Raw genomic sequence first — 16441 nt, forward strand, 5'->3', positions numbered from 1 at the left:
CATACGTACATACGGACGTCACGAGAAAAGTCGTAATTAACTCGGGGAATGTCAAAATGGATTTTTCGGGTGTTTATACATTCTTAGGCACTCATTCGCGTGTGGTCGGATTGAAAAAAAAAAAAAAAACTCAACATTCATTCGTGCCCCAAGCATTACGACCATGCTAGGATCTATATTTTGTACCTCCCCCCCCCTGCAAAAATCACCAGGGACCCTAACCGCACATTTTTTTGAATCCCCCCTCTCTAAATAACTAACTTTTTAACGAGTGATTGTTTTAAAGTTAAAGTCAGTGTACATTTTATTCTGTGATGCACAAATTAAATGTTTATTGAGCAATCACGATTGCTTATTGTTCTCACTTGACCGTCCTTGATGTTACGGTTCCTTTTTCAGCTTGGACTAGGGGCCTCTGCAGCACTACCGCCCGCCATCCTCCAGGCGCGGCTGTCCCCCGGTCTTGAGCTATCCGCTTCTCCTGGTCGGAGTTGTCCATGTCCTACACATACGCACGCTCACACACGACTTCACACACTTCTACACACACACACACCTACCCACACACATACACACACTCATGCCTGCACACAGACACAAACACACATGCCTACATGCACACACACACGAACGCCTACACACACACACACGAACAACTACACGCACACGCGCGTACACAACATTCACTCACACACATGCATACATACACTTACACACACACGCACCCACACACATGCGCCTACACAAACACACACGCGCATACACAGGCTCGTGATTACGAAAAACATAATTTGAATTCAAGATGCCAAAAATTCAAATTAATATAATTTTATCTTTTATTATTTTTTGTTTTCTCGGCCGTCCCCAAAACCCGCGTTGCGGAGTCTGCGGGGATGAAGTTCGTTTAAAATATATACACCTTATCACAGTTCAAAACCCTAAATGAAGCGAGATATTTTTATTATAACTAATAGCAAAAATGTTTTTGTTTTGAAAATTAATTTAAAGATTAAATGCTGTTTTGAATATATATTGTTTACAATGTTATTGGTATTATATTGTTAAACTCAATTTTCGTTAGGAGATTGCGTTATGTTGCGACGATCATCCATCTTCTGTTAGTTTCATTACTTTTTCTACTATCACTTAACGCTTAAAGCTGACCCAAAGAGTAGGGGATACCGGGTCTAGTTGATACAATCCCAATAATTTTTAAATTTGAATGTGTATGAGAGCGGGAAGCAGAGTATAGGAGGGGCAGGCCGATAACCAGTAACCTGTCAAGTGCCTGAGGAGGAGATTGCTTGTCCTTTTGTGCTTTTTGGAAAAAACTGTTTTTGACTGAGAAAAGTAAAATTTTGCTTGATACTTTGACCTGTTTTATATTTTATGTGTGAAATAGTAGATCAACCAAATACAGTACTTCGTATTCGTCACTTCCAGGTAAGGATATTGACTTAAACTCGTTATTTCGGCTGCTTCCTGTTTCTCATAAATTTAAGTTTAAAGTAATGGCGTCGTTTGGGTCGAATTGATACGCTTCAAGTTGATACGGTCAAGTTGATACGTGTATCAACTCAACCCACAAGTAGTTTTTAATGTGGTTTTTTATTTTCAGAAATGCCAAGAAACTACAAGAAGAAAACCGAGAGTGGTGAAATACCTATTGATGAGTTTGAAAGGGCATATGATGAAATAAAAAATGGAAGGATGTCTATCAGGGAAGCAGCAAAAACATTTTCTATTGACAAAATGACGCTTTACAGATATAAAAATAAAAAGGAAAAACAGCTTGAAACATCTGACGCTGTTGAAAAAGAAGTAAAAATGGGATATGCTAAGCACCGTCAAATATTAAATGATGATTTAGAAAACGAGCTTCGTAAATACATTTTAACAAGTGCTAAAATTTATTATGGATTAACTCCTAAAAATGTTCGAGAACTGGCTTAAGAGTTGGGACTTGCAAATCAATTGGAAATGCCTGATACCTGGATAAACGCCAAAATGGCAACATCAGAGTGGTTTTACAAGTTTTTAAAAAGGCACCCCACTCTTTCTTTAAGAGAGCCAGAAGCGACAAGCTTAAGTCGAGCAACTAGTTTTAATAAGCATAATGTTGGCAGCTTTTTTGAAAACTTGAAAAAGGTGTTTGAAAAATACAAATTTCAAAGCAAAGATGTGTGGAATGTGGACGAAACTGGGGTGCAGACAGTTCAGCGATCAGGCAAAGTTATTGCTTAGAAAGGAGTCCGTCAAGTTGCAAAAGCTACTTCTGCCGAGCGAGGACAAACCGTAACAATTGCAACTGCTGTTAATGCTATTGGCAATGCTCTCCCGCCACTTTTTATTTTCCCCTAGAGTATTCTTTAAAGACTATTTCATAAAGGAAGGACCACAAGGGTGTATTGGCACTGCACACCCTTCCGGTTGGATGACTGGGTCATCGTTTCTCACTTTTATTAGACACTTTCACAGTCACGTAAAGTCAACACTTCATCAACCTTGCCTTTTATTGCTAGACAATCATGATTCTCATTTGTCTATACAAGTGTTAAACTTCTGTAAAGACAATGGAATAATTTTGCTATCTTTTCCTCCTCATACTTCACATCGCCTCCAGCCCCTAAATGTATCTGTTTATGGACAATTTAAAAGATACTACTTTGCAGCTGTTGACAACTGGCTAGTTAGCAACCCTGGTAAAACCGTAACAATTTATGACATTCCTAACCTGGTCAATTGCGCCTTGCTAAATGCTATGACACCGAACAACATAGTAGCAGGATTTAAAGCTTCCGGGATAGTCCCATACAACCCAGATATTTTTACTGACGACGACTTCTTGTCAAGCTTTGTAAGTGATCGTCAGCTTTCTACGAACGCAGAAGATCAACAACCTTCTTTATCAGGAGAAGACCATTAACAGCCCTCTACGTCAGCCGAAGATCAACAGCCCTCTACATCAAGGGGAATGATGTCTTCAATTGTCACGCCGGAACAAATCCGTCCTTTGCCAAAAGCAGGAGCACGTAAAAATAGCGGAAAAGGCAGGCAACCCTTAAGATCTTGTATACTTACTGATACGCCTATAAAAGACAAAATAGAACAAGAAACTGAGGAAAGGGAAAGAAAAAAGGCTATTAAGGAAGAAAAAAACAAATTAAAAATCAGGAAATTATTTGACAGCGAAAAAATTAACTTTGACAAGTTAAAAAAACAGGATAAGGACATGAAAAGAGCTAAAAACAAGAAAAAATCAAAACCCAAGAAAAAGAAGTATGAATCAGACTCTGATGAAGATGGAGAGTCCTTTTGTTTAGTGTGTTTTAAGTCTTATTCGTCTTCCAAACCAGGTCAAGATTGGATTCAATGCATTTCCTGCAAGAAGTGGGCTCACATAGCCTGCGCAAAAGACTAAATTTTACACTTGTAAAAATTGCGAATCAGACGTTTGCCTCTCGTCAGAAACGGAGTGACTGCTAAGAAATTATGACTTTATTAGAAGAATATTAAAAACTTAATTCAACCCATTCAAGTACTTTTTACTGTTTTATAATTTTGTAACAATAAAATTCTTTTTAAATGTATGCCTTGCTAATTATTCCAATGATTCTCCATTCTACTGAAATGCGTACCAACTTGACCCATTAGTGTATCAACTTGACTCGGGGTGGGTTAAATTGATACATCTTGCAAAGTTTAGAAAATATTTTTTTATGCTAAAATCTTTTTCATACAAGGTTTTTTTAATATGGAATGGGATAACTAAATAGTTATATTGCATCATAATGCTGTATTTGTTTCAGTACGACAAAAAACAAAAATTACAAAAATCACAAAGTAAAAAGTGTATGAACTAGACCCGGTCTCCCCTAAAGAAGCAGAATTTCCCTGAGCATGCGCGTACAAAAGGGATGCCAGACGAGAGTTGCGCCGTTACGCGTTATGTCACAAATCGGTTTACTCTCCCATAAGAAGTTATCACTTCAAAAAAATCAAGAAATATGTTGACCGCTGACTTACTATAATACAGCCTCAAGTCCTCTGACGCCATCCGTTATATTTTTGGTCAAAAATGTCTCATAAGCTGCTGTTGTAACTACCACGCCATTTGGAACCACAAACTAAAACAAAAAGGAAATGTAAAGATGTATATCAATTTTTAATTGTTTGATGTGCTTTGTTACGAGGTAGCTTTGCATCGAAATGAAAAGTTCGTCTTTTGACCATGGAAACTGACTTGGCATACTTACGCTTTTTAGATCTTGACTCAGAGCTGTTAGCTTACCCAGAGATGACCCTTTACCACCAGTAAGCTCCGAATCCTGACATGTGACGTCAGAGAAAGGGACCACAAGGGGCCGATCTAGTAAACAAATATACGTGAAAAAACTATTAGTATTGGCACATTTACTCAAAACTTGGGCAGATTTTGATGAGTTATGATATTTATTTACGATACACATGTGAGCAGAGATGAATTTTAAATCATGTATCCTCTCTGGAAGTTAAATGTGGTTTCTAATCCCCCCCCCCAAAGTGTGAAAGATTCCTTTTGGAACATTCAATTGCAACCAAAGGGGAGGTGCTCTACTAAACCCTATCCAGAGTAAACGTACAAAATTTCAACCTTCTGCGGCATACCGTTTTTGAGTTATGCGAGATACATACATACGTATACACGCACATATATACGTCAGGAGAAAACTCGTGATAATTAACTTGGAGATCGTCAAAATAGATGTTTCGGGCGTCCACATGTTCTTAGGTACATGTGCACACGTAGGCTTGCCGAGAAAACAAAACAATATTCATTCGCGGGTAAGCAAAATGGATATTTAGGCCAATATTTGAGGAAAAACTTTTTCGCGATTACAATACGTCCTTTTACTATGTGGAGGGAAGTAAAGAGAAAATAATTTAAAAAAAAATGTACTTCTGTTTTTGAAAAGTACTTCAGAGTGGTCTTAGTTCAGTATTTTTCTTCAAATATTTATCAGTTCGTTTTGTTAGGCATTTATATTTTAGTAATATCGATGTCCTCTACTTCCAAGTTATGGTTTTTTCAAGAAAGACGGGAGGGGGGGGGGGAGGGAGCGAGATAGGTGTTAGACAACCTCTAAAGGAAGGCGATGGGTTCAAAAAAGTTGGGAACAATGAAATATTCAGTTTTCCTTAAATTTTTCTTGATACATGAATAAATTTAGCTTGCAAATTCACTGTGAATCGCAATGTCAACATAACCAATTTTCATCACCACATATATTTTATGAACAACAAAGAAAAATTTAGATTACCTTTTGTTTTTCCGAAGTTTGCAACATGTTTTGCTTTAGTGCTACCGACGTTCTTGATGTGCCTAATGAAGAAAACGTCTTACTTTTCACAAAAATTTAAACAATGTAAAGAAAATGTCTTAACATTTATTCATAGCATGTCATAGTTTGTTAAATTGGTAATATTCACAAACACAATAATTTATCTAACTCTGATTTCAGAACGACGACGATGGCGGGAGAATATTGTTTCGCAAATACTTTTGGCCAGTCATTGATCCAAAATTTTTCAATTAACATGCCATCAATGGTTTTCTTTAGGAAACAACGAAAGTTACGCATGATGCCAGAAAAATTACGAATATGTCGATACCTCGTTCAATCGTTAATTCTCTGGCATTCGGTAGAAGCCAGAGTGAGATTTATACATACATAGAAGGATACAAAGATTTATACACTCACTCGTCCTTTAACATATAAGATTTCATGATTTATTTTAATTGAGATTGCAGGAAATATCTGGAGTGAAAGGGTTTAATTCATAATTTATCGTTTGCTGATTGATGTTTGTTGATGTTTTTTATTATTATAAAGAATGACGTACAATGTTTTGATGATTAATACTCACGACTTTTTGGAATCAGTTGAATTGAAAAAAAGAAAAAAATGCACTCCTAATATATTTTCATTAAATGATCATTCAAACCTGAAATGTTTAAGTAACTTATATATTTTCCCACAATATAGTCTTTTGAAACTGGCAAAACGATGACAACACTTGCAGTAAGACTCAAAATTTATACCTCTTTAGATTTTTTTTTTTTAACTCGAAAGATCGTTATTTGAATTCCTGAACTTCCAAAGACCTCTGTGGTTAATTCGGCAAAGATGCAACATAAACTGTATAGATTTGAAAAAGGAACATACCCACAAACATCCATTATATATATATATATATATATATATATATATATATATATATATATATATATATATAACATAAAAACTTTCATTAATAGAAATATGTGTACATCCGTACACATATTTCTAATAAATTACAATTTAGACCAATTACTGAACAGGGAATTTCTTTCTCAGAGATTGAAGGGGGATATAGAAATTCGGTCATATAAAATGTAGATAGTCGGCTATATAGAAACTCTTGCTAGAATTTACCACTCCATGTAGACGATCAAAATAGAAATAGCAACTATGTATGCTGTTTCTTCCTCCTTTCGAAAATGTTACATACAAGTAGTGATTGCAATACCGAATACCGGTATTTTGAGCGATTTTGCAATTTCGTAATACCGGTATTTGCAGAGGTAAAATAGCGAAGATAACAAATAGTTTCAATTAAAGAATTTTCAATTTAACTTATTAAATATCTACTTATATTTTAAAAGTACATCTCCTTTTTCATAATACAGAACCAAAATCAATTTATTGATGTAATAATTTGGCTTCAAAAGCACGAACTAATAGAATATCATTAAACAAAAGTAGCGAAAGAATGGCAAAATGATTAAAATCATGATTTAAATCAAGTAATTTTTTAAAAATTCATTGATTTAAATCAATTTATTTGAATTAAGTGATTTTTTTAACAAAATCATTAATTAAAATCAGTTGATTTTACTTTTATACATTAATTTTGCATTTTTAGAATGTATTGCTCTAAATTTAACTACACTGTATTATACTATCTTAACTTCCACAGGCAAAACTACATAGATCCCTCTTTCTGTGTAACAGATTTTTACTTTATTGCTTTTACTCCAAAATAAGTTTGAAACAAAATAAAAATTTGGAGTTTTTCTTATACACCATGACGAATATAGTCAGATAAGTAATTGTTCAACATATTGTTTTACACTAAAAACGTACATCATAGTGGAAACCTTATCTTTAAGCAAAGCATAAAACAAAATCACATCTTACCTAAGCATTAGAACGTATTTATTAATCTTATATATTATTGAATAGGTAGAGAACTTATCTTAATTTTAAAATTAAGTTGAATGGATTCATCTATTGTATGAAATATATTATGTTTATAAATGTAAAGTAATTAATATCTACACATTTTTGAACATTAAAAAAAATTAGATTTAAATTTAAAAAATCCGATTTTTTTTTAATTAAAAAAAATTACGAACCTTGCTAGATGGTGAGATGAATCGCAATTTTGTGCGTTTTTGTGCACCATGTTTTTATTTCTTCCATTTCCCTGATCATTCAGTTTTTCTTCTGTGAAAGTTAGTTTCGAGTGAATTTTGAATGCATTTGTCCTATGAACAGTTTATTACTACCATCAATTGCAATAATACTTTATGATCTTTTCTTTATATATTTGTCTCAAAATTTGGCAAAAAACTTACCGGGGACAACAAATTACTATTTGTTGTCATGTCGCGCTTCATACTTGGCAAGATAATATTTAGAAAGTATATAGTGCCTTGAAAATTTGTATAGAGGTATTATGATAGAGGTATTACTATTATTGATCATTTGCTATGAGATTTGTTCCTTCATTTCATATTTGTTCACAATACGTTTTCATAAATAATACAATTTTTGTACAAAAATATGAAATGAGAAAACGATAGAATATGTTTTCAAGACTTTTTCTCAAAATTTCTAATACCGGTATTTCAGTATCACGTTTTAAAAATACCGAGTACCGGTATTGAGATCTTGGTCCGGTATTGCAATTTTTACACAAAAGAAACATCAGTGAAATACCCAATTATTATCATTAAAACATTGCCGTTATTATTAAATATAGGTCGACTGGAAAACTATAATGAAATAACTGTACTCTTTTAGGCAAATTCCTGATCCTTTCTTTCCGTTGAGGTAGAAAGTGAAGGGATTTATGCTCGTGCTTCCGCTACTGGTTTTCAAACCTCCTGGAACTTCACAACCACTAAGTTCGTACAAGTGATCTGTTTTGAAAGAAAAAAACAAATAAATAAACGGTAATAAAGAACAACTTCTCTAGGATTTCTTTCTTGTAAATGAAAAAATGTCATGCATTTCTAGCATAAAAATAAATTATGAACGAAAATATTTGAAACATTTCATTTATGTTTTAGCAAAATGAGTCATGTGATCAGTCAAGATTGTCTAATGGGGTTGCTTTCATCAGTCAAAAGCAAGGCTGCGGAGTCGTGAGAAAAATTGCCGACTCCGACTCTGCGACTCCTGGATTTTTAAACGTCCAACTCCGACTCCGGATTATTTATTTATTTATTTCAAATCCCCCCCTTGGGAAGGGGGAAAATCCCTAAACAAATATTGAAATATTAATTAATTTTTGTGAAATTTTCACGTTGTGCATTATTGTAAACCTAAGATTCATACAAGTTAGAAAGTCATTTTAAAAATCGAATTTCCCCTTTACTGTTAAACAAACAGATGGTGATCTAATCCTGTGCTTTCAATTTTTCAAAGCTGTAACTTGAGAAAAAAATTTTTTTTTTGTCTAAATCAAAAAACATTTCTTGAGAGGGGACGTTCTCCCCCTCCCCTCCCGGGTGACAAATCACCTTAATTTCAGAGTTTATAAAAATAAAGATACATACTTTAATTCTAAAGAATTTAAAGAATAATAAATCTTAAATTTCATCTGAAAAATTTCAACGAAAATATTACACTATATTGCGGGTAGAGGTCGGGTACATGCACGCCTGGAGCAAATTTTACACAAAATGCGACGGTATACAGCTTTGTACAAATAGCTTTTACTATGTTTATCTATATTTCTTGGCTCAATGTTTACTTCCTTTTACATAGTAAAGGAAGTATTGTATTTGCAAAACATTTTTCACTCAGAAATCGGTCTTTATTTCCATTTTGCTCACCCCCGAATGAATGTTGAGGGCTTTTTTTTCGACTCGACCTTCGAATTTGTCACGGAATTGGCGACCAAAAGACTGGCGATGTATCGTCAAGTGTCCACCAAATTATAAGACCACTGAAGTTTACATCAAAATTAACAATGATTCCCCCTCCCCCAAAAAAGGGGCAAATGACCCCTTTAGAAACACCCGAATGCAATCAAAAGGGGATGTGCACAACTAGACCACACTAGGAGCCTACATACCAAATTTAAACTTTCTAGGACATACCGTTCTTGCGTTATGCGACATACATACGCACATCCGCACATACTTACGTACATACAGACGTCACGAGAAAACTCGTTGCAACTAACTCGGGAATCGTCAATATGGATATTTCGCGTGTCTATACGTTCTTACTCACTTATCCACGTGTGGTCGAGTCGAAAAAAAACAACTCAACATTCATTCGGGGGTGAGCAGAATGGAAATTAAGGTCGATTCTTGAGTGAAAATTTTTTCGCGAGTACAATACTTCCTTTTTTGTAAAAGGAAGTAAAAATCGTACGAAATACTACACAAAAAACAGTTGTCACATCATAGGGGCATATATTATTCTATTTTAATCTCAGAACAATAGTTCTAGAACTACGTTTTCATAACAAGTTTTGAGCTTGTTTAAAAAACGGAACTTCTAGCCCCGCTCTCTCCTACGTATGTGCGGATGTGCGTATGTATGTCGCATAACTCAAGAACAGTAAGTCCTAGAAAGTTGAAATTTGGTACGTATACTCCTAGTCAAGTCCAGTTGTGCACCTCCTCTTTTGGTTGCATTCAGGTGGTTCGAAAGGGGCTTGTATTCAGTGCAAGAGGTCTAAGGTGCACCGACATACAGTTAGCCCTCTGAAAAGCTTTAATCTGCATTCACAACGGTTTAGCCACGTCCACGTCAACCTTGTTGGACCACTCACTCCTTCGAATGGATACCGTTACTTGTTAACATGTGTTGATCACTGTACCCGTTGGCCAGAAGCCGTCCCTCTGGTTGACATTTCTGCAGACACAGTAGCACGACAGTTTTACTGAACGTGGATCTGTCGGTTTGTTCCGGACTTCATCACTACGGACCAAGGTAGACATTTTGAATCCGAATTCTTTACGTCTCTTACAAAGTTCCTGGGAATCTACAAAATCCGAACATCACACTACCATCCGTCTTCCAATGGACTTGTGGAAAGGTTTCACCGTTCCCTCAAGCAGTCGTTACACTGTCACACTTCGACTGATTGGGATGAGGTTCTTCCTACAGTGCTTTTGGGACTCCGAACAGCTTACAAAGCTGACCTTGCTGCAACCGCTGCCGAAATGGTGTACGGCCTCATCTCTGCGCCTTCCGTGAGAGTTTTTCCAGTCCATGGACACCAGCATAGTACTCGACTCTACCCAGTTTGTGCACAAGCTGAGAGACTGTATGTCCTCTTTAAAGCCAGTGCCAACTAGTGCCCACGGCAAACGCAGTGTTTTTGTGCAGAATGACTTGTTGACGTCGACTCATGTGTTTCTTCGCATTGACTCCCTACGAAAACTTTGGAGCCAACTTGTTCCGGTCCTCATGAAGTGGTGTCTAGACAGGAAAAGACCTTTCGCATTAAAATTAACAGCAAGGAGGCAGTTGTGAGTATCAATCGGTTTAAACCTGCTTTCTTTTGGGTTCCGGATACTATATGAACCCCATCACCTCCAGTGCAACCTGATTTATATGCTCCGGCATCCTCGGAACAACCTGCTAGTGCTCCATCGAAAACCACCGAAGAGTCTTAACCCACGCGATGAGGACGTCGTGTCCGTTTCCATAAGTATTTATGAAGCGTATGGTTATCACTGGAGGGGGGAGTACTGCCATCACCACACTAGAGTCAATGCCTGTGAACTGAAAAATGACGTCATTATGTATCGGCCGATCGTCAGCCATATTACTGTTTTACGGAAATCCTGTTACATGTTAAATGCAATTTTAAGTTACCTTTAGTGATATTAGGGAGGATAGCAGGGATTGGGGACTCTGATCCGAAATTTTTCCAAAATCAAGAGCCTAAAAACCTAATTTTGGTCTAACTTTGATCTTTTCAAAAGGGTTAAAAACCTCTATTGGATCAGTGGTAAGTGTCAAAAGTTGCTGCCGCGGCATGATCCGACTCTCAGCGCCATTCCGAAGTCGAAAAATAAATAGGAGGTGTATGAAATTGAAGGGCTCTTTTTTACATCAAATGTGTCTTAATTACAGGGGGTTTTGCTCCAGAAAGTTTAAAGATTTGCAGTCTTGAAAATTCATTTTTGGACGATCTTTGGTAATGTTAGAGGGAGAAGAAGTATGAGGGTAATTGTAAAACCGCAATTGTTATATCTATAACTATGCTAATAAGAGGGTGGTTCGGAAGATCGCCAAATTTTTTTTTTTAAATTGTAGCACAGTTTTAGAAGAGTTTTAGTGATGTTAAAGGAAACAGAGATTCCAGGGCCCGACCCCACAAATTTCTTTAATTTGTGGTTTTAAAAATACATGTTAGACAATTTGTAGTAATGTATGGGGGGTAGCAGCCCCCCCCCCCTGCCGACGACTGAGTGAATCTGCAAAACCTGCTTTTGGAGTTCTTGAAGAAAAATCAACACCAGAAGGAGTTTCAAGGAGTAGTTCAGTTCAAGTTTTAAGCTGACTCTTTCGAGAAAAGTTGACAAACACAAAATTTAAACTTTTTCTTTGAAATAAAAATGTTAGAAAGAAATGCGTACTGAACGCAGCTAAATAAACATTTCATCTCAATACTATAATTTACTTCTTATTTGATGAGCATTTTGAAAGCCATTTTAAGAACGTTGCGGACTGTGGCGTGATCAGCGAAACACCCCTAACAGCACAGTATCGGCAATCAGCCTTCCACGGCATACTGTTGGAAATGCAAAAGAAACCAATATCCAAGGGTCGATTCGCCCCTCCATACACAATTTGGTCCAAAAGGGTGGGTTTTTTTCCCTTTATTCCTTTAAAATTATGAAAATGAAAAACAAACAAGCATCTGCCAATTAAGGAAAGTGTTACCAGTTAACTAGAATGGTCATTGAAAAAAGTATCTGAGGTTATCGGTAAATGTGCAATACCCAAGTAGCAGAAGTATTTCTAAACTTTTTGTGCTTTTAATAGTAGAGATTCTAAACTTACGTGCTGTGAAGCTTGCTCTGATTTCAGTCGTTTCCTCAGTTGCGTTAGATTTATCAATGCTGAGATTGATTTTGGTGATGGGCAGCATATCGATATCGGGTTGTATCACGTACCCAAAATGTAAGCTGAAAAGGTGAGAAAAAAAAACTATTAAGCAATTAACAGCAGAAAGATCCTGCTAAATAAAGCAAATTTGTCAGTGAAACAAGATTTTGTTAACATTGCAGAAGAATAAGAGCAGTTATCAAAGAGAGTAAAATGATATTTAATCGTGGTAATTAATGAAACTATTAGTAGGGGAATGAGGGGACAAAGTGAAATGGTAAAATGCTATCAAGTTTTTTTTTTTTTGGGGGGGGGGGCATATGTAAAGATAGATTTGAAAAACCAAAATTTTATTTAGTAATGAGTGATTAGAGAACACTTTTAATTTAGTTATCTATCCAATTCCTCATTTTAACCTTTCCAGTAATTGGCATTCGCAGTTAAAAAATAAAATCTGATTTTTTTAAGCTCAAAACTAGAATTTCTCTTTTTCAAGGAATGCAGTGACGACTGCATTTTTTGAGTTGCAATTCCTGCATTCTTCACTGGCACTATCTGCCTTTTATTTCCTGCTCAATGTAACAGATAAACAGTAAAAAAAAAAAAAAATCAAATGTACCATTAGGGGGGGGGATTCAAAAATTGGTTTAGAAATTTATTTTTCAAAGGGCTGTTACAAGACAAAATTGAAAACTTGTTCACTTTCTTTTCTTCGAACCAGTTCCCTTATTCAGAGAAAATAAAACTTTCGAAAATCAATCCATTTAAACATTTTATTCAGTTGCTGATAAATGATTGGAGAAATGATTTTAAAAAAATGCATTACATAACTATCGTTATAACATTATGGAAGTTTGTATGAGGAGGGCAGCTCGGAAAATAAGTTGTGGTCACAGTTGTGTATGAAAGTCAAAAAATAGAATGACAGTTAAGATAAGAAATAACTTAATTTTTCCACTGAGTACCAAGGACATTGAGACACTTTCAGGATCGTGCCTTGTGCGTGGGGGGGGGGGGGGGGGTGACACCTGTTGACCCGGGCCCGAACCTGAAGAGAACCTGAGATTTTCAAAATGAGGGTTGAAATGTATGTAGGGACATAGGGGGCCTTATATAGAGGGGCCTTAAAAGCCACTTGTGACGAACCCCAAAATTCCTCTGCACGCCCCTGGATACTCGTCACACCACTTGATAAGCTTCAAAAAGTCTTACACGAAAAACTAGCACCTTCCGCCGAGATTCTTCTTCAAAGACCGAAATAGAGGGAAGTCAATTGATGCAAGATCAGGACCGTATGACGCATAATGTTAGCACTCCCAACCATGAGTTGCAATATAGTTTTGAATTCCGTTCACAGAGAGTGGTTTCGAATTGTCCACCCAATGCGTATCGCTGTCTTGAGCTGTGTCGTCTTTTGCATATAGCCGTTCAACACTTCATCCGTATTAAAAGCCCTGATGTCTTCCTGGAGCTCTTTTTGAAGCATATCAAGCAGTATGACAAATGTCTCAGAATGCTCTGTATTTATGTTGACAAAAGAAGTTGTGTCGTATCCTTCATGTTTCCATATATTGCTTGAATTTCATTCCCACCTCTGTCCACAGTCGAGAAGGGAAACTTATTTTCCCACTCACTCTCGTGTTAAACTTGTTAAATGCGCCTGCCTTGTCTAGTGGTCAGAGAAGTCTGACTTCGACAGGAAGGTCCGAGTTCGAACCCCTGCTCGGGCATGGACGTACTTTCCCTCTCCTGTCCTTGTTCTTTCTTTGTGTGAATGTGTTGTTATGCTGTGAATGGTTGCCTACCCTATAAACGGGCCCTTATGGCATGTGTGTACTGTAGAAGTCGGATCTCACGCCAAATGACGGTACAGTTGGAAAAAGTGAAGCAGCGCACCCCAAATTGCCAGCCTAGCTGGCACTCGACAACAACTTGTTAAATAAATTGGTTTAATTGGGATCGAAAAATAATAATAATCGACAACCACAATTTAACCACGATGAACTGGAACAACGATAAATTTTTATGCATAGAATACGATTCCACTTGCGTAAGGACGTTGCTTCACATTTATCAAATGACAATAAGTTAATTTTCTAATGGCAAAATATTTGATGAATATTCTTCTAAACTTAGCTGTTTGTAATCTACATAAACTGGTTTTTGTCTGTGGAACGAAAATCATCTCGTTACAAACTTGAAATGAAATTATCGCATAATGATCTTCAGCGCTATTTGCAAAGAAATGGTTAAGCTTGTGCAAGTAAATTGAGTTCATTAAAAGGAAAATAAGAAATTTTCGAAATTTGCATAAACTTACTCTTTTACAACGTTGGAGATGGAAGCCTTTCCGAAATGTATAAAAGCACCATTCTGGGAGAAAAAATGAATTAAATGTTTGGTTCAATGTAATTATTAATAAAAGGTGAATATATGAAAGTATTGTCCGTTTTTCACGAGAAGGCACTTCTCCTCCCTCGTCACGTGGTATCCAACGACTCTATTTCGCTGTTTTCGACAGAAGGTATATTCAGATCATGGCATTTTGTTGTTAAAGCAGCAGCTCTTAAAATGTAAGAATAACTAAAATGACAACAGACAAGTGAAGCAAGTGATGTAAAGGACACTAAGACTTTGCTGCACATTGAAATGCACGGCCGAATTAAGGCTGTCTGGTTGTCTCCTTTAGATGCGCGTGGATTGCGTAACGATCACGGTCCGCGTAAAATGGAACTCTGTGTTCGAGGAGGCGTGGCGAAGCGCCTTCTCCTGAAAAACGGACAATATATCTCAAAGTGTACTAGAGTCATTCTCTTAAAACAGTCATTTTGAGTTCATTAAGTTCAGAAAAATTAAAGTGGGTGGACTCAAATGAAACCTGTTATAGAGATAGATATATGTAAATGCTTCATGAAAAAAATATTGGTCCTGTTAAACAAAAAAAAATTTTTGAATAGCATTACACCCTAAGAATTATAAACTCACTTAAGCGTCATTCCCTCACTAGACAAGGAATGATAATTTTAAAAATGTGTTGTAATTTAATAATTAAATTATATTTTATTTTTTGAATAGCATATTTTTTTAATTTTTAAATTTATTATTTATTCGAAAAAATATTACACCCTAAGAATTATAAACTCACAAGCCGTCATTCCCTCACTAGTGAGGAAACGACGAATTCATTAGAATTAGATTCCAGTTGTTATGTCTAACTGATGTTTGAGTTTAATTGCATACAAATATTCTCAAACGGGGCAGCAACTTATAATCACGCAGTTTTCTCGCATTATTTTATTTTATTTCTGTGTAAAAACAGATGTGAGGGAATGACGGATGCAAAAACTCTTCCCTAATTTTACGCTTTCATAAAGATTCTAAGTAATAATTTCCGACAAATTAAAGACGCAAATATGTTGCAATATTTTTCGGGGTTTCCAGCTCTTAAGTTACTACACTTTTTACTGAAAAAAATTAATTTCGTTGAGTTTCTGGGAAGGTAAGTGACTATTGTGAAGGAATGACATCAACCGCTGGGGACAAACTTAAAAATGATTACGTGAACTAGTTTTTAATACAAATTTAATTTAAAATTTTTTTTTACTTAAATGCTTCGATATTCTTTACTAATAATAAAGCTGGAAAGTCTGAATATCTGTCTCTCTGGATCTCGGCCTGGATGTTTGTTACGCGCATAGCGCCTAGACCGTTCGGCCGATTTTCATGACATTTGGTTAAAAAAAAAATAGTTCGTAGCATAGCGGTGAGCACCTAGAAGCGATTTTTCGAATATTCGATTTTGTTCTTTTTCTATTCCGATTTTAAGAACATTTTACCGAGCAAATTATCATAACGTGGGCAAGTAAATTATAATAACATGGACGAGTAAATTTTTTTTCGTGGGCGAGCAATTTAACATATCCATATCGGCGAGAAATTCATCATCCATTATTTGTAAATATACAGGCGAAACAAATGACCTTATAATTTTTTACTACGGGCAAAACCGTGCGAGTACCACTAGTTTGAACTAAAACCCACAAAAATGTGAACTC

At 36.0% G+C, this 16441-nt stretch overlaps 1 protein-coding gene across 1 annotated transcript in view; it reads right to left on the reverse strand.

Moving 5' to 3' along the window:
• LOC129234495 (putative phosphoenolpyruvate synthase) overlaps positions 1 to 12454 on the reverse strand; it is an 82487-nt gene extending 70033 nt beyond the window's left edge. Inside the window, exons 1-5 of the mRNA XM_054868494.1 lie at positions 12342 to 12454; positions 8101 to 8227; positions 5301 to 5362; positions 4257 to 4369; positions 4027 to 4127 (exon numbers count right to left, since the gene is read on the reverse strand). Of these exons, the coding sequence (XP_054724469.1) occupies positions 4027 to 4127; positions 4257 to 4369; positions 5301 to 5362; positions 8101 to 8227; positions 12342 to 12429 (491 nt within the window). The 5' untranslated portion in view covers positions 12430 to 12454. The remainder of the gene's footprint in view (positions 1 to 4026; positions 4128 to 4256; positions 4370 to 5300; positions 5363 to 8100; positions 8228 to 12341) is intronic.
• Between the last annotated feature and the right edge of the window lie 3987 nt (positions 12455 to 16441).

This window comes from Uloborus diversus, chromosome 1, assembly GCF_026930045.1.
Source record: "Uloborus diversus isolate 005 chromosome 1, Udiv.v.3.1, whole genome shotgun sequence".
NCBI classification, from domain to species: domain Eukaryota; kingdom Metazoa; phylum Arthropoda; class Arachnida; order Araneae; family Uloboridae; genus Uloborus; species Uloborus diversus.